The sequence below is a fragment of the Lepidochelys olivacea genome (assembly GCF_965140295.1).
Source record: "Lepidochelys olivacea isolate rLepOli2 genome assembly, chromosome: 11".
Classification (NCBI taxonomy): Eukaryota; Metazoa; Chordata; order Testudines; family Cheloniidae; genus Lepidochelys; species Lepidochelys olivacea.
This window is the reverse complement of record NC_140421.1, coordinates 28766919-28792181: the sequence shown is the minus strand read 5'-3', so window position 1 is coordinate 28792181 and position 25263 is coordinate 28766919. Positions and strand designations below refer to the sequence as shown.

General features: G+C 41.5%; 1 protein-coding gene across 8 annotated transcripts in view; it reads right to left on the bottom strand.

The window, feature by feature from the left end:
• FMNL2 (formin like 2) overlaps positions 1-25263 on the bottom strand; it is a 259334-nt gene that overhangs the window by 22842 nt on the left and 211229 nt on the right. For all 8 annotated transcript variants that reach the window (XM_084643238.1, XM_084643243.1, XM_084643237.1 and 5 more), the window contains exons 10-15: positions 17978-18052; positions 11678-11788; positions 8605-8754; positions 5128-5229; positions 2712-3018; positions 2030-2203 (exon numbers count right to left, since the gene is read on the bottom strand). In XM_084643238.1, coding sequence (XP_084499364.1) covers positions 2030-2203; positions 2712-3018; positions 5128-5229; positions 8605-8754; positions 11678-11788; positions 17978-18052 — 919 coding nt within the window. The remainder of the gene's footprint in view (positions 1-2029; positions 2204-2711; positions 3019-5127; positions 5230-8604; positions 8755-11677; positions 11789-17977; positions 18053-25263) is intronic.

Here is a 25263-nt window from a genome sequence, read left to right as displayed (position 1 = left end):
AATAAGCAGTGGGAGAAATGTTCCTTTCTATGTAGGCATTTTATCAAGATTTGACACTTTCATCTTCCTTGGCTCAGTGGATTTCCTTAAGAACAAATACTAGAGAATAGTCCTCTATACTACACTGGCCCAAAAATACGTCAGGAACATTATAGTAAGCTACAGTATAGGAGAACTGTGCGGCAGGATCCTACAATTATCTTTTTAAATAAGAGGTACAAATCAACTGAGTTTTTCTTCACAATGAAAACCTCATGGCCCACTCATATACAATGCACAGAGACATGTACTTGGCAACACAGACTAAGCTAACTAAATTCCAGCTGGCTGTGAATTAATAAATATGTGAGGGTGGCATCAGTATCCATTTCAGGCAGCTTTCAAAATCGAGTTCAGGTTATTTTCCTTCCTAGAACCAACCAGTTCACAGACTTAGGGAGTCTACCTCCATCACACTGGTGTGCAATATACTTACTCACACGTAAATGCCATATGTAAATCCTATCTCAGTCATTTTCTATCCACCAACTAGCTCTGTAATTTTCTGTAGTTCAACACTCTCAGCACTCGCTACAGGATTTAAACCTGGCACCAGAAATCAAGTAAACCCTGTGATGAGATTCCTGAGCATTGCAGAGGACCCTTTTCTTCTCATTAATGAGCTTTGCTCAGGGAACTGAGTGGATTTTAATGGGCCACACTGCAGCATGAGGCATATAATATTCCTCCAAATCACACTTGACTCAAAGGAAACAATATTAATTGTAGAAAGACAATACACAGAAATGGAGCAGGCTGACTGAGCACCAGCTTTACAGGGCGGTCTATGACTAATGACAAAATCAAGCCAACAGTTGTAGATTAAAAAAGGAAAAGGACAGAGAGAAGGTCAGCCAGGCAGGCAAGCAGACATTATAAAGCCATTCTATTATAAACCCCAAATCAGAATCCCTCTTCTGCTCAGCTCACTCTTCCTATCAACACAGGACTGAGTGTGAATATGGGACAAATTTCAGGAAGAGAAAGGTGAAAGGAAACCACATACTGTAGCCCCTTGCATATTATTAGCCTAAGAAGATATGGGGTCAAAGAAATATTACAGTAGCACACATGCTTTGAAATCGGAGTACTATTTTTATAAGCCTGCCAGGGAAAGCCTAATCAGTAATCTCAGCTATACGCGTGTTATTTTTTTAAACTAGTTCCATGGTGACTCTGCTTCTCAGAGTTTTCCTCCTTCAAAGGAAACAAAAGATCAAAGGGTGGGAATACTTAATCGGTTTTAAAAATATATTAATCAGAACTCCTCAGCTTTTCTCTTTCTGCAATTATAGTGTGCTCTCATGATCTCTTGGGGGTGATACCAAGTAGTACTCACTTGCTGGGTGAGGTACTCAGTATAAGTCAAATAGGGCATAAAAATAATATAATTAGATTTGGTCAAGGACTTTCTTTTCCCAGAAAAAATTGCGACTAAACCAAAGAAGTTTTCGTTTTTGTTCAACTTTCTTCAAAAATGTTCAGGTTTTCACTGAAAAAACAAACCTGAAACATTTTTGGGTTTTGGCAACCATTATTATATATCTTATTTCGTTTTTTGGTTTTAAACCACACATGATTGAATTCTGAAGAAAATCTGCAAGATTCTGACAAAAACAAACATTTTTGGAAAAATTTGTGTTATTGAAAAAAGCCATTTTCTGTAAAAGAAAACAACATTTTGACCTGCTTTAATTATAATATGAGAAGGGACCAGCAGTGGGGAATCCTTCATAAAATACACTAGCAATTTTATAAACTCCGGCTATTCCAAGTGGTGGGTAGAATGTCGGGGATCAGTAAGGGGGTGTCTCTCTCTGTGCTTTATCATCATCGGGGGATGCTCTCAATTTGATTTTTTTTTAATTTATTAATTTTAAAAAAAAGTTACTTTCTGATGGAGCTCCTTCCAAACCGCATGGCTAGATTTTTTTGTAATTAGTTTGAAGAAAGCACTGGTGGGGCACGCATGTCAGTTTCACCGCTTTACCTGCTAACCCTGAGTTGAAAACCACCGTGGGAGAGGCTGTTCCTGGCAGAGGGGGTGCTGACGGTGGTGGTGGGGGGGGCAGTGGAGGAGCTGGGGCTGTCTCTGCAGCTGGACCAGGAAGAGGTGGAGGCGGAGGCGGAGGTGGCATAGGTGCTGTCACAGGACCGTTTTGCACTACAAAAGGAAGGGGGAAAGACATGTTTGCCTCTGAAAGCATTAATCAGAACACAACAAATACCCACCAAAGAATTACCTCTGAGAGAATTAAAAGCCACAAAAGATTATGTCTCTGGGCTAGATTTCTCAGCGGGTGTAAACTGAAGCTGGTAGCTTCACTGACTTCAACAGACCGATGCTGATGTAAAGCAGCCGATGATCTGGCCCCTAGTCACTCTACATACCAGTGTGTGCATCTCATTAAAAAGAATGAAACAAAACCATCTGCTCTAATCATAGCAGACTTTGTTTTCTGCATCTGAGTTCAAATACTCCTTGGGTTTGTCAAGTTGGATCCATGAATATTCACTGTCGTGACTATGTCTGTTGTGTGACATGGAGCCTAAGTTTCACCCTCAACGGTGCTTAAACCAGCATGAAACCAGTGTGAGGGAGATCAAGCAAAGTGAGCTGCACCATAAACTTCCAACCTCACACCTGCCCCTTGAGTCGTAAAACTTCTCACCTGTCTCAGATGTTGGTGGTAATGGGGGTGGAGGTGGCGGCAACGGTACTGAAGACGTAGCCCCAGTCACTGGTCCCACAAATGCGCCAACTGTAGCTTCTGACCCTGATGGCAGTGTCCCAGAGGCCACAGCCACAGGAAGAATAGAGATGTCACCATCACTTTTCTTCTGAATTTTAATGGTCCCTTGCTTTTCCAGTTCATGGATCTTTTTCTCCAGGGTTGACTGCCGCTGGATGGCTTCTTCTTTTTCTTTGACCATTTTTCTCAATGTGTGAACCTGGGTATTGGCATCTTTGTAAATCTCCTGCAGAATTGTCCAAAAGTAAAGAATTTACTTGCATTCAAACGACTGCATAGAGCTGAGCCAGAAATAGAATGACAGCATGGCACTGGATTGCCCCTTGCTGCTCAGTGATAAAGCATTTTGATGAGAGCAATCCCTCTTCGTTTGCCCAAAAGAGGGTTCATTTTGCGTTTCCCCCCATGTTAGCACTAAGAATGTGTACACGAATGAGCTGTATAAAGAATCTCAACTCTGAGAACTAAGATAGAATTTGTGGACATCAGTGCTAAAATATATCCCATGTAGACTACTAGGATTATGTTAATCCTAAATAAATAGCATGGTATGATGATCATATGTCAGCCGAACTGTGGCCTTCCCTTGCTTGCTCCATGTCCACTTGCTAGCTGCCTGGCCTGCCTATGAGCACATGTTGGACACTTGGTAAAAGAAGGAACTGAGCTGAGCCTGCTCCTGGTCTCTCCCCTTTGCCTTGCCTAGGAGTGGTGGCTGTGTTCTCGGAAGGCCACTGGGGACCTGTGCAACTGATGAATGCTTGAGGCTCACATTCCGGGGCAGGGATTGTATCCCCGAGTGTCCAGGACATATGGGACCAATGGCCCATATCAGTGTGTAGGTAGCTGCGCACAATAGCATGGCCAAAAGCCTTTAAGGGGCTCTGAAGCCCTGATTCTGTCCTTCTAGCTGCCTGCCTGATACGGGTATAGTTCCCTACACCAGCGGTTCTTAAACTGTGGGTTAGGATCCCAGAAAGGGTCGTGACCCCGTTTAAATGAGGTTGCCAGGGCTGGCATTAGACTTGCTAGGGCTCGGGGCTGAAGCCAAAATCTGAGCCCCACCACCCAGGGCTGAAGCCCTCAAGCTTTGGCGCCCCCCAGGATGGCAGGGCTTGGACTTTGGCTCCCCAGCCTGGGGTGGTGGGGCTTGGGCTTCAGTCCCTCTTCCCGGGGTCATGTAGCAATTTTTGTTGTCAGAAGGGGGTCACAGTGCAATGAAGTCTGAGAAACCCTGCTCTACACCAATGATATAACTGTTTCCTTACGATCTAATGTACTTCAGACAGGAAAAAAAACAGAGACCAAAGACTTCATAACAATCTACAAAATGAGACAAACATATAAGCGAGATAAAATATTTAATAGTGATGTAACTTGCCTATTGCCATTTCTTTAGCAACACCCGCACAACCTGCTGTGGAGATTATATGTCACATCCGCAGCTAGTGTAAATTGGTGTAGCTCCATTCCCTATATAAATATAATTCTCTCTATGAGACCTATGGATATAAAGTGCAGCAAGGAACCTAAGATAACGTAGCTTTGGTTAGATACATACTATGGAGAAAGAAAGTCTTGTTGCCTGAATATGCTGACAGTGTTTGCCTGAAACACCCCAGCTTGTTAGCTAGTCTCGATCTTGCTGTGCAAAGGCTAATGGGCTCTGCTGAGTCATTGAAATAGATAGCTTGTTATCCTGCCCAGATAAAAGGGAGATGCTAATTTCTTGCAAAAGAGAGAGAGAGAATCTAGTGTGTGAGCTGAGCAGTCAGGAGGAAGTAAGCCTAGAAGCAGCCAGCCTGTGGAGAAGTTTTGGGTTGAAGTTTATATTTTATTAAATTATATTTTATATGATTAATGTCTGTACTAATGAAGCCATACCCCAGGAAGGGAGTGAGTTTGGACTCTACACACAAGCAAGGCACCTGCTGAAACTCCACTGATGCTATGCACCCAAACTTTTTGAAGGCTTTAATTCAGCCTGTAATTTTCACCCACAATCAACTGTGTGCAAAACTATAGGTAGAATTAAATGCAGATATGAATGATAACGTTTAGACATCTACATGTCTGATTTGGCCAGGCAATCAGAGAGTTAAATATCGAACCTCTGTTGTTTGTACCCACAAGTAAATCCGCCTGCCATTGATTATGGGTGCAAAGTTAGAGGCCATTAGAAAAGTTCAATCCATAAAGTCTGAACCAGGTGTAAGCATCACGATTCACTGTCATACTCCCATTTCACACAATGAATACCATACTAAACACAAAATGAAATGGAGCTCTTTCTCCTGAATGTGACATCTGTCTGGAATGTCATCATCGCACTTACTCGAACAACATCCAGTTCTTTGTTTCTCTGCATAAGCTGCTTTTCCAGTTCCACAATCTTTGCCATAGCTTCATTCTCTGTGTCTTGCAGTTTTTCCGATAACTGTAATTGAAAAAAAGATATTGATGGTAAGAGATTTCTCAATCAACACTATTAGTAGCGCTAACTGGAAAAGTGGTACCTGGTAAGCTAGTGACACTGGGCCAAACCTTGAAATTCTTATTCAGTAAAGCTCCTACTGAAATCAATGGAAATTTTGACTGAGTAAGGACTTCATTATTTGGTCCATGGGGCATGAACTGTATTGTTGATGGTCCTGTTAAATCTGAACATCATCTGCTAAATCTGATCAGCAGCCAACCCAGTAAGACTGTAGTTTACCAAGTCTGCTCAAGAAGAGGATACCCTACAAAGAAAGCAAGACTGCTGGGCCACTTTGAAAAAACGGTCAGGAAGTTATCACTTTACTTATAAACTGGGCAAATTTAATCTGGAAATCACCGAGACACAAAAATCAGGGAACCACACAATGCCATTTTTGCATTCACTTTGCAAAGTAGAATCTGCATCCCTAGGATCCAGGTTTATTGTCTTTCAATGACTGTCAGATCAGATTTGCTCATTTCACAAATAAAAATGTGTTGTTCTTGTAAATTGCCGATCCTACAAACTTAACATGGGATCTGAGAGCCAAACTGTAATTCTGACTGAACTGGGGTGTGTTGTAAGTGGTAATGTGCAATTGACTTCTGCATCTCTGCAAACTTTGAGGTAAAGATTCGGCAATTGGAACGAACATAATTAACAATTCTGTTAAAGCATGAACTTGAGAATTTTAAGTCTTCACTCGCATAGCCAAATAGATTTTGTTGGGCAAATAGAAATAAAAGGCAGAAAAAAACTTGTTTTAGTAACTGAAGTAAGCAATTATGTCTCTAAACACTCATAGTTAGCAGATCTATTAAATAAGAATGCACCATTTTTACCAAGGCATTTTTCAGAGCAAAATAGCACTTTAAGGGAGAGAATATTATAGTCAGTTCTAATTGCTCTTGAGAAAGAATGTACTTGTTCTATGTCAAGCCAATGTTCAAAATTTGGAGTGAAGTTACGACTTTGGGGGTTATTTTTCAAGTCAGGAAAACACTTATTTTTAAAACAGGCAAGTCATATTTTCAAGACTAAAATAATTGATACCAAAAATGTCTGACATGGAAAAACTAAAAGCAAGCAGTGCATCTCAGAGTAATGCTACACTTCAGTCCTCATTACTGAGCCAAGTCGAACACACCTGAGCCTTTACCTCTTGAGGCTCTAGCAGTTTGTTTTATGAAGTCCAAGTGCATATCTGTTCTCTATCCATCTCCTTTCGGCATCAGACACAGTCCTACTGCTCAGAGATTTAAAATAATCCCAAATGCCTGCTTTCTCAGTCTGCTTCTGCTTTACACATACTTAGTGAATGTGTTGGAAGTCGCACAAAACTCTAACTGTACTTTTATGGCATGGAATGTTTATCTGCTCTATTTATTTGTACCATATTGCTAAGGAATCTGCAATTTATATGTAAATTAGTTTTTCTGTCCATAACTCTATGCAGACCCAGGCTGTCAAGTGATTCCATCTGTAACTACCCTGAAACTAAGAATTCTGGAACTACTGGAATCCATACGCTCCAACCCACAAAGCTAGGATCATACATGCTTAATCAATGGTGAGGTTCCCACCAAGGACTACAGGAACCATATGCATGTGAAGCAGAACCGGTACGGGTCCCCCAGATAGGAACCAGGTGAGCCTGATGAGTAGGATTCTCTGGTTATGTCTACATTTGGAGCTGGGGGTGGGAGTCTCAGCCTGATTCCCATACTTGAGCTAGCTTTCAATGAGCTGGCATGCTAAAAAATAGTCGTGTGGCACAGGCAGCAGCAAGCGGCAGCAAGAGCTATCTTGCCTGAGGACATACCCATGGGGTGGCTCGCCTGGGCTGCTGCTTGCCTCTGAACATGACTGCCTTCAGTTTTTGGCACACTAGCTTGATGAGAGCTAGCATGAGTCTGTCTACTCAAGCTGGGAATCATAGAAATGTAGAACTGAAAGGAACTTGAAAGGTCATCTAGTCCAGTCCCCTGCACTGAGGTAAGACTAAGAATTACCTAGACCATCCCTGACAGATGTTCATCTAACCAGTTCTTCAAAACCTCCAATGACAGTGATTCTGCTGTCTCCCTAGGTAATTTGTTCCAGTGCTTAACTCCCCTGACAGTTAGAAAGTTTTTCCGAATGTCTAACCTAAAACTTCCTTGCTGCAATCAGTGACTTCTGGTAAGAATTTTACCAGTCAACATGTACCAGTTGTATACATATGATCAGTGCTTAAGTGGTGGACTTTTCAAGATGCACAGTGACCTGTGTGCACATAATGGGAAGGAAAGAAGATTCTATGGTTAACTCTGACAATTTGGGTTCAGTTTCTAGTTCTAATCCAGACTCACTGTGTAGCATTGGGCAAATCACTTAATCTCCCTTTGTCTCAATTTGCCACATATAAAATGGGGATAATACTTTCCTAGCTCACAGTTAGGAGCGTAAATTCACTAATATTTGTGAGGTGTTCAGATGCGACAAAGATGAGACCATATAAATACCTAGCGAGACAGACAGACATAACACATATTAGACCCAAACTACTAATCAGTGCAATTCTATTCTATTTAGTCTCTTGTACCACAACAATCACTGTGGTATCTGAGAACCTGGCGCTCTTCCCCATTCGTGGTTATGGTCAAGTAAAACAAGATAATCAATTACACACGTATAGGAGGAACCCTTTTCTCACTGAGTCTGTAAATGGCCTAGGAGCAAAGCCACCAATTAGCTAATCAGTGGAGAATATGAGGGCTAAAATACATTCTTGTGTGTCTTGTTTTTCATTACAAGTTTCTTATGCAACAGTAAAAACACATGGTTATTGTTGAGGAGTAGCCACCACTACTTGATGCCATTTCATTGTTAACATGAATGATTCTAAATTGAATCCAGAGTCAGTTCTAAGTACGAAGAGAAGCAGCAGCCTCTGCTAAGTCCCCACTGACTCAATGTTGGAGGCCTCCCCACAAGACCTACAGTAGGGGAGACCTGTCATCTCTCAAAAATGAAGGAAACATGAAGTGTCGTTTTCCCAACTGAAGACATACCACACTTAGCAGCACCTGGATCTCCATAATCGGCTGCACAAGAAACCATCCCTGAGATGTTCTTTCCAGACATTTTTCAAGATTTGTTAAGATCCAGATGCCAAAAACCTGCTTAATCCCTCATCAGGAAAACAGCCCAAATGACTCCTCTTATGCTGAGGATCCTGACCCCCAGAGGCTCTACCTCTGTCTAAGCCTGTGCTTGCAGCAAGCTCACCAATATAAAGCATTAACAGCATAGTCTTAACTAAGTCAAAGGTCATTTCAACTTTCCACTAACATGAGAAATATTTTCTTCCAGTTCTTCAACTCTTTCCAAGGCTGCGTTCTTGGTTTCAGCATCTTCAAGCAAAGCTCCCACATCAAAAACATTGTCCAAGTAAGCTTGAATCTGCACCTGCAGTTTGTCACTCTCTGTGTGTTTCAGCTTCTGAAAGTCCAAAGTAAAAGAAGCATTATGAAATGCATTCAGCAGCATGCAATGACAAGGCCACAAATACTGAACGGATGCAAATACGTTGCAATCAAGTTTGGCCCCATTTTTGTATTTCAGAGAAGTGATTAAGTTTTTAAACATCACTGAGAGTTACAAATAAGACATGGCAAAATGTAAGGAGGCCCCCAAAAGTTCAAACTTTAAAATTAAGCAGTAATTTTTTTCTGTAGTAATATTAGCATTTTCTTTAATGGCAGGTGTTTGAGATCTTAACATCTGAATATAACTATTAACAGCACATAAGCGAGAGCTAGACACAGACAAGAGTACCAATCAGAATGTGAAGACTCACTGATGTGCCATGTAAATCTCTGACAAACATCCATTATATACTGTGGCCCACACTGTGCTATTCAGGAACAGGCTCACCCTGGGATTGGTGTGGTGCCACGCCTCACCACTGCAGTGGAGAGCTCCGAGGGAGAGATGATGTGGTCAGGGAGACAAAAAATACCTCCTGGAACTCCCCGGCATACAGGCAAGAGCAGCCAGTTCTGCCAACTGGTACAAAGGAAGGGGAGGGGCTCTGCCCCCTTCCTACCCACTCTGGGCTGGCTAGTGCCCCACGAGGCAGTAAGTGACAGTAATCATTGCACTCAGATAAATAAATGGAATTCAATTGTGCCTGACCCCTGAATAAGATGAGGGAAAGGCTCTGTTTGCCTTCTTCCTTGTGTACCTGTGCAGAGGCACTGTATCTGTTCTCTATTGTTCTGCCTGTGTTTGAAATGAGCCCACATAATCTGAAATGTCAACCTTTGAGCTGAACAGGCATAGATCAGGAAGAGATTGTGATGAAACATCTTTTTAGATGAATTACAGTTTTTGTGCTGGCAGAAGATCATCATCAGTACAGACAGGAGTGCTCAGTGTCAATGCGTGCATATTCCTAGCAGAGAGCAAAAAGTAGCTCTGGCTCTGTGATCACTGAGCAGAGCCAAAGAACAGCAGGAACAGACAAACTCCTAAGCAACCAAAATACTGTTTTCCATGTAAATGTTCCTAATAATAAAACACTAGGAGAGAGAGAAATACATGGGGATAAGGGAGAAACGTGATATAAAAGCACCATTCTCTTTAAATAGAACATTTCCAGAAGGTGCCAGCAAATCTCTGAAGTCAGGAGCTTGTGGACTTCTAGTCAACATTCAATAGCATAATGTGTCAATTTTAATCTTAGCACCACAGCATTTAATCATTTGAAGAAACACTATCTTATACAGTGTCTGCTCAACAAATGCTCCCCACCTTACCTGGTAACCTAGGTCCTGATTCAGCCAGGTGCCTAACTCACATGCTTAAAAATTGGACACGTGCTTAAGTACCTTGCTCAATTGGGCCCAAGAACAGAACCAGACCAATTAATTGATGTCATGAGGGATGAATTTGGTCCATTATGGCCAGCTGTGAGGCTCAACTTTGGAACAAACTTAGGTCTGGGGAAATGAATAATTACAAGATGAAGATCAAATTTTCATCCATGCTCCATGAGTAGGTTTACATCAATGGTCCCAGTTTAGCAGACACAATGGCTACATTTTTAGCAAAATATGTATAATCTCCTCTGTCCCTTCCAAAAGCTCTCCTGCTTCAATGGACTTCAGGGGAGTTAAAAGGCATGTCCCCATTTTTCTCCCCAATGTGCTTTTTATAGATTTCCATTGCTGGCAGGTATGTCTCCCACTGCACATAACAGGAGTTCTGTACCTGGAAACGGGAGAAGATACCCCTTACTTGCTAGATAAGAAGTATCACTGAATCCTCAGAGCCACTAACATTATCAGCTCCTAGCAAAGATAAATGCTTAAAACTAGGAGAGTTAGGCAGGCTTATTGACTCTTTCAGTGTGGGGGCGATGCTGTTGGGGATAAAGAAATATAAAGAGATGAGGGGAATGAAAGAATCAAGGTAGCTTGAACAATGTAAGGATAGTTCTGCTGACAACAGACATCATACTTCTAAGTACATGTCTGAGGTTACTTCTTCCTTTTGCTTCAATTTGTCATTTTTACCAAGTGATCATTTACTCATTGCTTTGCCATACTCATGGTTTGATTCCTGCTGCCCAGAGCATGGTGTTTCTGGAGCCAAGAAGATAGTTACGTACCGTGCATCCCATTACTGAGCACGGGGGCAGGGACTGAGTGAAGCTCTCAGAAGCTGTCACTGGATTTACTTTGCTGCTATGAGGCTACTAGCAGAAAACAGTTTAGCTGCCAAGATGTCTGAAATGAGCCCAGCCCTCTCAGCAGAGAGGTCACTATATTTGATTCAGGTTCCAGCTCCCTTGGAAGAAAGATCAGCATGCTGGAAGTGTGAGCCTTGTATGGTTTCATTCACCTTACCTGGAACAGCAACTAATTGCACATTTTGATCAAAAAAATACAGAGCAAGGACCAAATTCACTCAAGGGTCCGTGCTCAACTTGGAGCAGGGCCGCCAGGATCAGAACTTGGGAGGCTGCAGCAACACAAAATGCTTTCAACATCCCCCTTCACCAAGAGACCTGCAAGCAGCCCTCACAACTCCAGAAGTGAACCGTGCTGGCCAATTAAGGCAGTGGGGGATGGACTGAGGCAGTGAATTCACGCTATTGCTTTTGCAGCTAGGGCTTCTCTGGAACCTATAACATTGTAAACTGCCCTCCTAAAATGGAGTCCAGAAGGGAGGTTAGGGGTGAACCATCCGGGATGGAGTGGCCCTTGCTGGCACAGAGAGGCACAATATGCAATTCTCTGCACTAGCAGAGACCCCAATTGTCATTCAAGCCATCCAGAGCCTGGCACTGTTCAAATATGTTAATCCATTTGGGAGATAATGACCAATTCTGGTCAGAGTAAAACCAGGCCATACTTACGTCTAAATATTCGTCCAGACCTAATTTCGTAAATTCATACTGGAGATGAACTCTGAAATTCATGTCCTCTACTGAATGGACTACAATGTTGATGAACTGCATACATGCCACCTGTAGGGAACAATCATCACAGACTGAAAATTTAACAAGAAATAGCGGTGCATCCTTTGTTTTGTAGAGAATGCTAGGATTTGCTACACTGCGTAAGAGTATTTAAAGATGATTCTCTTCCCTCCTACCCAGGGATAATAGCTCATGCTTCAGATAGAGAGGGAAAAAATCCACTACAAACCTCGCCAGTTGAACAGCAGATGGTGTGTGCAAAGGCAGCATGCCTTTGTGACATCACGAAAAGCACAAGATTTGGGGCCTGATCCTAAATCCAGCGAAGTCAAAGGAAGGACTCCCACTGACTTCAATGGGGATTGGTTCAGACCCTCTGTTTTGACAAACATCACTATAGATGTTATGATTGTTTAATGTTGTCATATTTACCACAAATGGAAACGCTCTGATTTTCTTCTAGGAGTCAGATGTTTTGTTTAAAGTAGTGGATCCTGGTTTAAAAGGTGTTAGTTTATCCTGATTAATGGAAACGTGGGATTTCAAAAGTTCAGGAATATCTGTAGAGCTCAGTTTTGTTTTATTGTGCCCTTTACATTGTCCACAGAAATAAAATGGTTTCCAGGCAATTGTTAGATTGTCCATCCAGTGTTAGATTTCCATCTGACTCCAGAAGTAATTTAATTAGCTCTTGAGAAGAAAACAACATCCTTTTTCAAATGAAGGCCACAATTCTTTTCTTTAATAATGATATGTACATTTTGTTTTGCAATCTGCTGGCACTGTTAAATTAGACAACAAGACTGGGCACTTTAAATGGAAGGTGCCATGTTGATATTCCTGGAGATTTCAAAATCCAAGATTTAGTAACTAATGATAAGATTCATATTTCTTAGCATATAAACTAACACAGACACAATGAAAGAAACAAACTCTCCCAAGCAAGGTCGTCTGGAGCCATCACTACAACCACTCCCTCCATAACAGATGAGACAGGGTGGTGCTGAGGCTGATGGTGGAAGGATAGCTGCAAAATGCAGGGTGTCAGGTTATATCACCCAGCTGAGCTTGCCTGTTCATTTTACATAAATCTAGCTTAGAGTAGCAATAGTTGTTGGGCCAGATTCTGCCCTGAGATACATGAGATACATACTCCCATTTAAGTCAGTGGAAGTTGCACGTGCTTATCTGACCACAGAATTTGCCAGATTCATCTCAGTTATTTTTATAAATGTCTTTGTATAGTTGTTACCTTTACGCAGTAAAATCGAGTACTGATATATATGTTTGATATATTTTTCAGTTAATAGGCTACAATATCTATTTTTTTTAGATACACAGGTATTATAGTATAAATAAAATGATACTGTATGTGTGTTTAAAAACAGTTGGTCAATCTGCTTAGGACTTACCTGAAAGAAGATAAATTCCATGTAGCATGACTTTACATACAGCTAAGACTTCAAGAACAATCTACCCCTTTGGGGTCAATCAACATTTTGCAGGAAGAAGTAAGCGAACAGGAGGGCTATGCTTTGAATTACCATTTACCAGAACACAATAAAAAGAATGCCAGCTAATTCTGCCTGATGGCTGGTTTTGTAGAGACCGCCTCCAGGTGGTCAAAGAGTTGCTATACAAGATCTTGGGAACATAGTAAACTGATTAACCAAGAGTTAAACATAGCTTGTTTGTGTCAAATGATTTTGTGTGTGTGTGTGTGTGTGTGCGTGCACAATATCCATACTGCATATGTTTCATTTAAATAATCTGTTTGCAGAAAATATTGTGTAGGTCCCCAACAATGCACATACAGTTGTGGTTGAGTGTAGGGATATGCTTGAATAACTACCTCCTCCTCCTCCCCCTGATTCAAAGACCCTTTTCATTTGGGGGAGGTGTGCAGGGGGCGGTGTGGAGGTGGAGGCGTGTGTGTACAGGAGAGGGGGACAGTAGACATCCAAATCCAAATATTTCAGCTTTGACCCATTTCTAATTGGAAAATGCTCCCTTAACATGGCTAGAAAGCTAACCTCATTATGTGAATCTTTATAGTACAATATATTCTTCTCAAGTTTCCATAATCAAATACTCTTTTTTTCTTAGTATCACTACTGGCCCTAAACTGCTGAGCAATGGTACACTGGAGGGTAATTTAACAGAGGGCTAAATCCTCTTAATTTTAAAATGATCTGTTACACTCTCTTATTTTGTTTAGTAAACACTTGCAAGAATAAGGGCAAATCCTGAGTTCCTTTCTCAGATCCTAATACTGCAAACATTTATACACATGAGTAAAGAGTTTACTAGATCAGAGTAACTGAATGTAAGAGTTATTTTTAAAACTAAACAGTAACAAGTTACTGGCAACAATAACAACCCTCCCTGAAACACCTCTTTTTAGTTACTCTTTCCTCTTTTCACATTAACACCCTCTAATTTACCTCCACCCCCAGGTCAGGATATAGTTAACCAAAAATCCTTTTTTGTTATCTTCTCCAGTTGACATCAAGCTGAAGTCGAGTAGCTGCAGAAATATCTTTGTTCATGTTCAGTTATAACCTGAATTATTACTCAAGTTTTAACAATGCCTCCTGGAGCCCTGATTTTTTGCCATAAATTTTTATCGTCCTGCCATAACTGACTTTGGCACATGTTACAAACCCAAATGCTCACACAATATAGGTGGTTCAGCAATCCAACATTCAAGAACTCTCCACATTGGCTCTATCTTGTACCGTCTAGCTTTCCCGCACAACCCCAAAGCATATTTGTCATAGGTTGTTTTTAACAGCATGTGGATATAGTCAGAACCAGATGGTGACAGAAGGATCCAATCTGTCAAACCATTTGTCATTAATTTTCTGTCTTTCTGCTGTAGGCCTGTCAAGTATTTAATCACTTAGAAAAAAGTAGGTGGAAGCAGATTTTATTAGTATTGGGCCAGCTCTTGACAATCCTTACTCAGAGCCATGTTGTTCCATTTCAATCAGATTTCAACATTGACTTCAATGATGAGCTCTAAAAATGTAATGGCACAATAAGGCCCTTTAATCTGGGGGGCAAGGATCAGTGTTCACATCACATGCCCTGTCAGTACCCAGAGACAACTGGCCCCACTTTCAGAGAACACAATGGGATGGTGCGAGGAGGGATAGGTAGGTAGGAACAGGACCTAAATAAGAACTTCATGATTTGGTCAATAATGCATAGTCAGTTACACAGGGCCATAATTATATAAAGCATCTAACATAACATAGAAAAGACACACTCTACCCTTAGAGCAGGCTATCTAATAAGTGTAGGTCTGGAAGGATTTGATTTTTATTGGTAAATCTCAATAAACATCAATTTCACTATACACTCACAAACAAAACAAATTCTATTGATAATAATGGAAATTTACAGATAGGCAAAGTAAGAAAAATGCTGCTTGAGAAATTATTAGCATTTGATTTAAGGGTATTTACTTTGTAAATTTTGACATGTGACATTGACAATTTGTGTTTTAATGGTTATAAAGCTTTAACTTTTTGAATCTCAAAATCTACTGTCATTAAATAATTATCATCTGACCCCTCCATTATCTGACCACCCCATATCTTCCTGCAACTGTGAAAATTTTAGATCAATAAAAACTGAAAAAATCCTCGAAGCTCATAATTTTGCACAACTGTGCAAATTTAAATTTATAAAAAAAAATCTTTAAAAAATGCTTAAAAATAAACATTGATATTATCTGTTGAAATTATAAAAAAATAAAAATTTAATTTGGCCAAGCCTGGATATATGTAAATAAAGGTTAGTTTATCGATAAAGTTGGACACTTTCTGGTGGCCTGTGGAGAGCTGGTTGACCACAGGCTTCTGTCTTCTTGTTTCCAGTTGCTAAATTGCAGTAAAAGAGGCTAAAAATACATGAATACTACCCTCATATTACTTTTTCATGTAAGCAACTGCTGGAGTCGTTACAGGAATATTATACGATCATGAACAGGTAGGGATATTGCCTTTGTGATTGCCCATAAGACAAATCTTTCTATTAAGTTGAAGCCAAAAATGGGACAAAGTTGAGAATATTTAATCTATCTGGTGCCTACCATAATGGGGCTCTGGTCCCACCCTGGAGCTCCAGGTGCCACTGCAATACTACTAACAAAGAGCAACAACAACAAGATTGTATGGAGTCACTGTAGACAGTTCAATAAGCCTAGCATAGTTATTTTAGATTTTGTAAAGCTTTTGTTTCAACATGCGAAAGTAGCCACAGAATTTTGTTTACTGCACAAGCCCAGAGACGGCAGTTTAAAAATTCTTTATTGGGTGTCATGTTCTGTTGTTTTTTAAGAGTATCAAAAGAAGCAGATGGTTCATTGGATTGGTAATGAGACATTTCGTTTTCACTTCTTCATCATGGGTTTGAGTTTGGCCCAAGTTTGCAGGGGCTGAAAATCATTGCCATGGGAATGCCGTTCAAAACCTACCTGAAACGCCATGGTGGTCTTAATCTAATTCCTAATGGACAGAAGTTCACATCACAAAACCCATCAACACAATTGGCACTAGGTGCCATCCTTGTCAGAAGTCTGAGCAGAAAGGCCAAGGCTTGAATGGGCACAGAGACAGACCTATTCTCTCACCCCAAGGGGTGGATTATCAGGTCAAATTTGAGGCACACTGGCATGGGCAGCATTCTGAAGCTTGCAATGTTGATGCCTGTGCTGTGCCTTTTCTGTGAATAAATAGAGGACTTTGATTCCAGGGCTTTCAAGCTGATACCTTAAGGAATCACTAAAATTCACATACGGTACATTTTTAAGACCTATGTTAAGGCTCAGTTCATAACAAATTCATTATGTTCACCATTTAAACTCATTCATGTCATGATTCATCAGAGTTTGCAATGCAAGAGCTAGAGTTTGGTGTGTATGGGTGCCAATGTACTCTTCCGCTATGTTTCTATTTTCTTTCCTGTTTCAGGGGAAGTGGTGTCTGTGAAGATGCACAAGCAAATTGAGGAACGAATAGTGGTAAAAACTAGTGTTATATTTATCTACAGATAAGGAAGGACAACGGCTGCAATGAGTCTTGGCCATACTTCCCTGTCATAGGGTGTTTGAGGATGTTGGCATATGTACACTATACACATCTTGAGATTTCAGATATTTTCTATTCTCCCACCCAGTTACAGCGCACAGTACTACAAACAAGCCCTCCAGTTGTGCCTGCCAATGATCACATACTAAGATATTATAGTATGAGACACTTTTACAAAAGCCTTTCCACTACATCATAAGTGCCCACATTTTCTGTTACCAAGGGCCTTATTGGCAACTGACTAGGGGCCCAAAGGTAGACATTAAATTGGACAAAAGGGAGCACACTATAGCAAACTTCATTTTTGACGTGTAGATGGCCCTTCTTACTCATTGCCAGCTTTATTGTTAAACATATGGTGTTAAAGTAGCACCTAAAGGCCGCATCTGTCATCAGGGCCCCACCGTGATAAACACATGGTAAGCAACTGTCTCTCCCATAAGAGTTTACAATCTGAACAGACAAGACAAGACAGACAAAGGTCAGAAGCAGGGCCATCCCTAGCTATTCTGGGGCCCTACACAGCCCTTCCCCCCTCCCCCCCGTGGTGGGGCAGGGGGGAACCACCCCCCAGCACTCACTGGTGGTGCGGCTGGGGCCGGGTTGCTGCACTTCCCGCTGCTGATGAGTGCAGGCTGGGCCCTTGCTGCAGTCCTCGGGAGTGGGGAGGGGGCTGGGGCGGAGCACGGGTGGGAAGAGGTGGGACTGGGGCTGGAGCAGCATGCAGCTGCGCAGGGCACCAGGAAATGTGGTGCCCAGTATTTCCTGGTGCCCTACACAGCTGCGTACTTTGCGTATGGGTAGGGACGGCCCTGGTCAGAAGGGGAGACACAGGCACAGGGAGCCTCACAGCACATCACTGGTGTAGCTGGGGCTCGAATACTGGTTTCCAAGTCCCAGATCGATGCTCTACTGAATGGTCCACACAGATAGCCCCTAAGTACAGTAGCCAATAATAACACATCCGAAGAGTATCAATAGCAAAATTTGAGCAAAGTAAAGAATGGAAGCTATGTAAGTTTGAAGATACTCAATACATAATTAACAGAAAAAATGTACGTAAGCCCCAAAGGAGTATCGGGGAACAGGAAGGGACACAGCAAAAAGGAAAGTTTAATTTTCTAATGACAGTAAGGCTTACCATGAAGTCTATATTGTTGTCTTCATTTCGGAAGTGTTCCATCAGCTTTTCAAAGCGCTGTTTCTCTCCACAAACCTGCAGAGGAATCACAGTGTATCTGTTACACAACCATCCACTAGAGGGAGTACTAAAAACATTAAAACCAGGCTTACATGCTTATTCACAATCCTTTATGCACCAACAGTCTTTCCCCTTATTCAGACTATTTTCTTCATGACAAGTCTCACTGCACAAACATTTTTGACTGTCCAAACTCTGACCATCAGCTGTGCTGCAAGTCACCAGGATCAGAACTCAGGCTTAATTATAAAATAATTCTTTCCATGTTTCCTTGCCTTTAAAAAATTTAGGCCAGATCGTCAGCTGATGTAAACTGGTGTAGTCAATGGTGGTGAAGCCAACGGAACTATGGCAGTTTACACCAGAGGAGGATGTAGCCCTCTAGCCAGTTCACTAACCAATCATGTTAGATTCTTTTCCCCCTCAACACATTTGAATATAATGCCATGATGCAGAAGATCAAATTACAAGGTGAAAAACCATGAAAATTATCCTCTGTCAAATTTGGAGGTGATGTAAGTCAAACGCTGGCAAGTCTGTGTAAATGTTAGCTGGGGTGACTTACATGGCAAAAGGTAGAACAACAGGACTGATGGCAGGAAAAGCAACCAACGAAGGAAGAAATAAGCTCTGAAATAAAGGAGGTCTCAGTACATTATTTTATATCTTCTTACATCTTTCTAATAGTTAGTTTCCCAGTTTTGATCCCACTCTCCTGATTCATCAGCATATATATTGTTAAATCCAATTTACAGCAGAGTTGCAACACAGTAAATAAGTTGAAGGGTGAAGGAAACTGGAGTGAACGAGTGCTACAACCATAACAAGGAGGACGTAAATGGATTACTAGAAAGATCCGATGTCCTCCCCACCCAAGAACTGCATCTCTTAACACTGATGTGTAATCTAGGCCACCATTTATACACTTTCAGAATCTGGCCACAAAAACAAGACAAGAGTCTTTTCTCCTCAAAAAGCAGTTCAAATAAGACAGACAAGATAACTCACCTAGAGAGAGACTTAAGTGCCTTTCACTACCAGATGGGGGAGCACTGATTCATAGAATCATAGAAGATTAGGTTTGGAAGAGACCTCAGGAGGTCATCTAGTCCAACCCCCTGCTTAAACAGGACAAACACCAACTAAATCATCCCAGCCAGGGCTTTGTCAAGCCGGGCCTTAAAAACCTCTAAGGATGGAGATTCCATCACCTCCCTAGCTAACCCATTCCAGTGCTCCAACACCCTCCTAATGAAATAGCGTTTCCTAATATCCAACCTAGACCTCCCCCACGGCAACTTGAGACCATTGTTCCTTGTTCTGTCATCTGCCACCACTGAGAACAGCCGAGCTCCATCCTCTTTGGAACCCCTCTTCAGGTAGTTGAAGGCTGCTATCAAATCCCCCCTCACTCCTCTCTTCTGCATACTAAACAAGCCCAGTTCCCTCAGCCTCTCTTCATAAGTCATGTGCTCCAGCCCCCCAACTCTCCCTCTAATAAAGTGCTTGAAGCTCAACTTCACTGGATTTGACTTTACTATAGGGCCAATCCTGCCTCCTCCCCGTGAGGTCAGGGGGCCCTTGGCAGAAGAACTAGTGCATTTCTGCTGCACATGGGGAAATGGTGGGGAAGAATTTGGCAAGGCCACACAGGGCTCCCCTGCATGGCACAGAAATTTGCCTCTGTGGAAAGAGTCAGAAAGATGTAAGTGGCAGATAGGTCTTGTATGGGTGCCCAGCAAAAGGGTAAATTTAAATTAAATCAAATAGGACAGGCAGTGAGCACAGAAGCTCCCTTACTCCCCTGCAAATACCCTTTGTGGCCAGTGAGATTGCTTGCTGGAGTAAGGGCTTGTGCATTTATTTGCAGGATCAGGGCCTTAAGTCAGAGGGGGATCACAGACCAGCAGTCACAAAAGTTCCAGGGTTAGTATGAATACCAGAAATTAAGAACCACTGCCTTCAGGCACTGCACTAAATAGCACTGTGGGCCAAAGTCATCCCCAGTGTAACAGCACAGATTCAGATCAAGAACAGAACAGAACAAAATAACAAAGGTTTAAAAGAATTTGAGATTCTCAGGGGGAAACCAATGAGATTAACGTGGTTAAATACTCTAACAAATCAATACATAACAGTACACAGATAACATGAATACATAATTTATCTAGCTTTCAGAATAACAGCCATGTTAGTCTGTATTCGCAAAAAGAAAAGGAGTACTTGTGGCACCTTAGAGACTAACCAGTTTATTTGAGCATGAGCTTTCGTGAGCTACAGCTCACTTCATCGGATCATTTATCTAGCTGTTGCCATTTATTCCAGAAAAAGAAAAAAACCCACAGATCTATTTGCTTGCACATGGAAAACAACTTGAAGAATTATTTATTATCAAAGGTAATTGTTTCCAGTCAACAGCCCTATGTGTTATGCTCTCCAGTGCATTTCTATTTTTCAGATGTGTCTGCTTACGAATGTCAATGCTTTTAAGAGGCTAAACTGTGATATATTATCACTGTATTCACTAAAACTTGATTTTACACCAATACTGTAGTTCATAGCCTCTGAGCCACATTTTTAAAGGGGACTTGGCTTGGCTGCTCATCTTTGCACCTGCAAATCATTTACGCCTCCCACAAAATATAATTTATGTGCACAAATGGCATCTAGCTAGCTCAGTTGCAAGTGAAAATATCATTTGCACATACAGATTCTGTGCTATTTATATAGGCACCATCTATTGTGAGCATACAAAATAGTCATAGGCACAGATTTAGAGGCTGTAGTTGGACATATGTCCCTACTGTACATGTACTAACCCGCATCACTGACACTTCTTGTACTGGAGAGTTATAAATGTTTTTAGGCCAAATTCTGCTTTCAGATATGGGTGTGTCGGATCCTTCTAATGAAGTCAGCGTCAGCCCAGCATACTCCTGAAGCCAGGGAGAGAACTTTCCTGCTTAGACCTTGAGCTCATTTCTGCGGCCCTTCAATTCAATGTCAAACTCCCAGTGATGTCAGCAAGAACAGGAATTGGCCCATTATGTTTTCATGTAAAGAATGTGTCTTTATCAGGGCAGTACATATCTGAGTGAATTGATATTCACACCTTTATTAGTACTGCATCAAATTATGCTCTTGACTGTGAACCTCCTCAGAAAGAGGTTCCTAGCACAGATATGGAATATGTGGCCAGTGGGATTATAACTGGAAAAGCTATGCTGATGGGGAAGGAGCCGAGAGAGCAGCATAGAGGGGCTGGCCCACAGCAGGACTGGAACTTGCCTGTTTTTGTGGATTCTCAGGATCGGTGAGGATGAAAGGCCACACTCTTTGTCTTCCCAAATCCTAGTCCCAAAGGGAGACCTAGCTGGAAACTCTGGGATGCACTGTTGGCAACTCTCATGGTTTTTTCAATAGTTTCAGGATTTTTGGTGTTTTTCTTAAAGTCCCAGCTCCTGGAATCACGTGAGTCTCTGATTTCATTGGGAGGGGGGGGAAAGGAAGTGTCTAGGCCCAGGTTGTGAAGAAAAGCTCAAAAATGGGACCTGAGTGCAAGCCAAGGCTTAAAAACAAGAAGGCAAAAAACCAAACAAACAAAAAAAGCCCCAAATTGTGTTTTTGAAAATCTCACCATTTCTTGGGGCCTGACCATGCCCATGCTCATGTGTGGGGTTGTTAGTACTGGCAAGATTAACTTCTCTGAAGCTAAATTTTCAGCCTTTCCTGGGCTCACTGTCACCACAGTCTCCCAGATTTCTCACCAGGAGAGATATGACCATACGCCAGTTTTAAGTTACCTATCCTTCCCAGGTCATTTTTCTTGTTAAAAAATAAACTCTTTGAGTCAAGGACCATTTTTTTGGATGTACAGTGCCTGGCACAAGCCCCAAATTATGTTTTTGAAAATCTCACAATTTCTTGGGGCCTGACTATGCCCATGCTCATTTGTGGGGTTGTTAGTACTGGCAAGATTAACTTCTCTGAAGCTAAATTCTCAGCCTTTCCTGGGCTCACTGTCACCACAGTCTCCCAGATTTCTCACCAGGAGAGATATGACCATACGCCAGTTTTAAGTTACCTATCCTACCCAGGTCATTTTTCTTGTTAAAAAATAAACTCTGTGAGTCAAGGACCATTTTTTTGGATGTACAGTGCCTGGCACAATGGGACTCTGATCTTGGTTTGGCTTCAGGGTGCTAGTGTTATATCAATATTAAATAATAATAGCAAGTTATAAACCTCTGGAAAGGAAATGTATAATGAAAATGCTAGATGCTCCTTAGTGTAACAGCTCCAACAGCGCTATTATCACCATGGTTAATTAACAGATTACTTTTTATCCCCTTTGGCTTAACATGTGTTATTCAGTTTGGCAGGCAAAAATATTATAAGAACTGCCTCATCATAAAATAAAGAGACATGCAGTGTAGTTCTGAAAAAGAGTTCTGTGTAAGCTCGAAAGCTTGTCTCTCTTGCCAAGGGAAACTGGTCCAATAAAAAGATATTACCTCACCCACCCTGTCTCTATAATAAAGAGACATGTAATTGAGCTTGATGGCTGAGACATGAGCACCTAAATTTACAAGTCTTGAAATAGTTTAAGAAGAGCATGGCTTCCCATGGATCACCCTGGCAGATAATAGCAAAGTTGGTCTTTGGTTACTTTCAAGTTTGCTGTGCGTAGTTCAGGGATTCCTTGCTGTGTGCAGTCACAAAAAGAAGTGATCAACCTCACAGCATCATGTGAAGCAGAAATTAAATCCTCCTGACATCAGAGTGCTAATCTCAGACAGGAGCTAAGTGCACCAACAGTTGCATGTGGAGTCCGCTGTTAATCTTCACAAAATGAACCGTTTCCTTCCGCTTCTCAGGGCTTCTCATTATTAGTGACGGACAAAACTCATCCATGTATAGTCTCCTCTCTTCGTTGCTCACAGTAGTTTCCAGAAGCAGAAAGACGGTGTCAATCTGTGGTATACTCAAGCCTTGAAAGAGACAACATTGACTAGTGGAAGCAAGCATAACTCCTGCTTCCTTGGAGTGGCACTCTGTCCCTCTGTAGTAGTGGCTAGCCCCCCTCCTAAAGATTATTGAGCCTGCTATAGCCTTGCTTAAGAAACATATCTTTTTAGCTCATGCAACAGAGGCTTATGCATTAAGCTCCGAAGGTCCCAGGTTTGATCCCCGCAGCTAAACCCCTGTGTGGGTCAGCATCACACAAGAAACTGCTGCTTCCTAACCCTGTGACTGGTTTAGTATGTGGCATGCAATCTTTCTGTGCCTCAGCTTCCCTATCTAGAAAGGGTCCTATACATGCATTGCAACAAACTGGATCCAAAGTACCTCAACAGAGACACAAAAGAAGTGCTAATATGTGCCAATACCCTCTCTAGCTCTGGGCTACCCCACTTCCTCCACACAGATTATTCCTGCCAGAATCAGGAATAATTTGTGTTTATGGCACACATAAAGCCCATTGTCTGGTCTGGTCTACTTAAAGCCCTGTCCTGGAGTGCCCTACCATGGGTCTAACAGAATAGATTCTTAGTAAGTTTGGAGGATTGCCAGACTGAGGACATAAAAATTCTGCCTCATGTTCTGCTTTGGCCAACGTCTCTTCTGGAACGTGCACTTAGACAACAGCAAAATACAAAAGATGCAACATTCTGAAGATGCTGACATCTAGAATGAGCTCTCCCAGGGAGAGCCAAACAGAATACCCAGATCTGTCTGTCAGAACTGATGAAACCTGCTCAGATATGACAAAGAAATGGAGGAAGCACCAGCTGATTTAATTTTACTTTGGAAGCTTGCACGGGACCTGATCTGACTCCCATTGAAGTCAATGGGAGTTTCTTCATTGACTTGAATGGGAGTTGGATCAGATCTACTGTTGTATATTAAATTTCAAGCCTTTTTACTACTGTAGTAAATGGGATAAATGGTTCATTAAAACTGATGTTCTGACATAAATCTTGCTGTGCTCTGGAGACACCCTCTGAAACAGTCATCATTCACAGAAGTAATAGAAGAAAATTCAGGCTCACCCAAACTTTCGATTCTAAAAGAAAACAAGTATCTCTGGTGCCATTTCAGAAAAACTGGAACTGATTTAAATAAAAAAACTGTGTATTATCAGCATTTATATAGAAATAAACATAAAGGTAGTGCATAAGATCCTCCACAGCCAGAACAATCAAGGATTGAGTTCTGGGAGAATTCACATGAACGATTCCACACTGATGATGGAAAAATGCTGACATAAACAAATGCTAACTATTTATGATTCATTCATTAAATCAGGAAACAGCCTATTGTCTACCAGCCCAACAGTCAACTGACAATGACAGTAAACAAATGACACTGGCCCAGTAGAGCAGAGCAACGGTGGGGGGGAGAGAGAAACAAAAAAAACAGGACTGTGGCTGTCAGTGGTTGCTTACAGATATCTCACCCTGTCATCAGATGAGGCAGTAATGGGAACATGAGCGATACAAGAGGCAGTGAACTGACTAATCTTTGATAATAAATTGTATCATCTCATAAAAGAGCAAACTTGTAGCTGCAGTCTAGAGCCTAAAGACTGGCAGATGTCCAAGATATGATGAAATCAAACCCAAATGCATAAAATCATATGTAGCCATTTATATCTGAATACATTTCCAGGATCTGTCATCCACACTGGAAGTATGAGTAAGACCAATAAAACTGATCTTACTTTTATCATCATTATTCAACACAAGAAGAAAGACTAAAGAGGTTACCACAGCTATAAAAAAAACCCTCTGTCTACATTACGATGGTGAAAAAGACATTTTAGGCTGTATCAGTCGTGTCATTTCAGAAGAACAATGTGTTTTGTTTTGTTTTTGGAAAGCCATCCACTATGGATTCTTTCTTTAAAGAGGACTAGGAATGTGCTAACGAGGTATTCATTTCATAGATATATCACAAATGTAAAATAAAATCCTACAGAAAAACAGTAAGATCTCTTATGGGAAGTTTGATGAAGATGATGTCCACATCACAGCACTATATGTTAGGTCATATAGTTCAGTGTTTCTCAGTCTTTTTGATACCAGGGACTGGCTTGCTGCCTTCCTAAACTGTGTCAGGGAGATCTCAGGGACTGGCGCCAGTCCACAAACTGATCATTGAGAAACACTGATATAGTTCACATCCAGACCACCCGAAAGGAAAGTTCAAATAAGGCAATATGA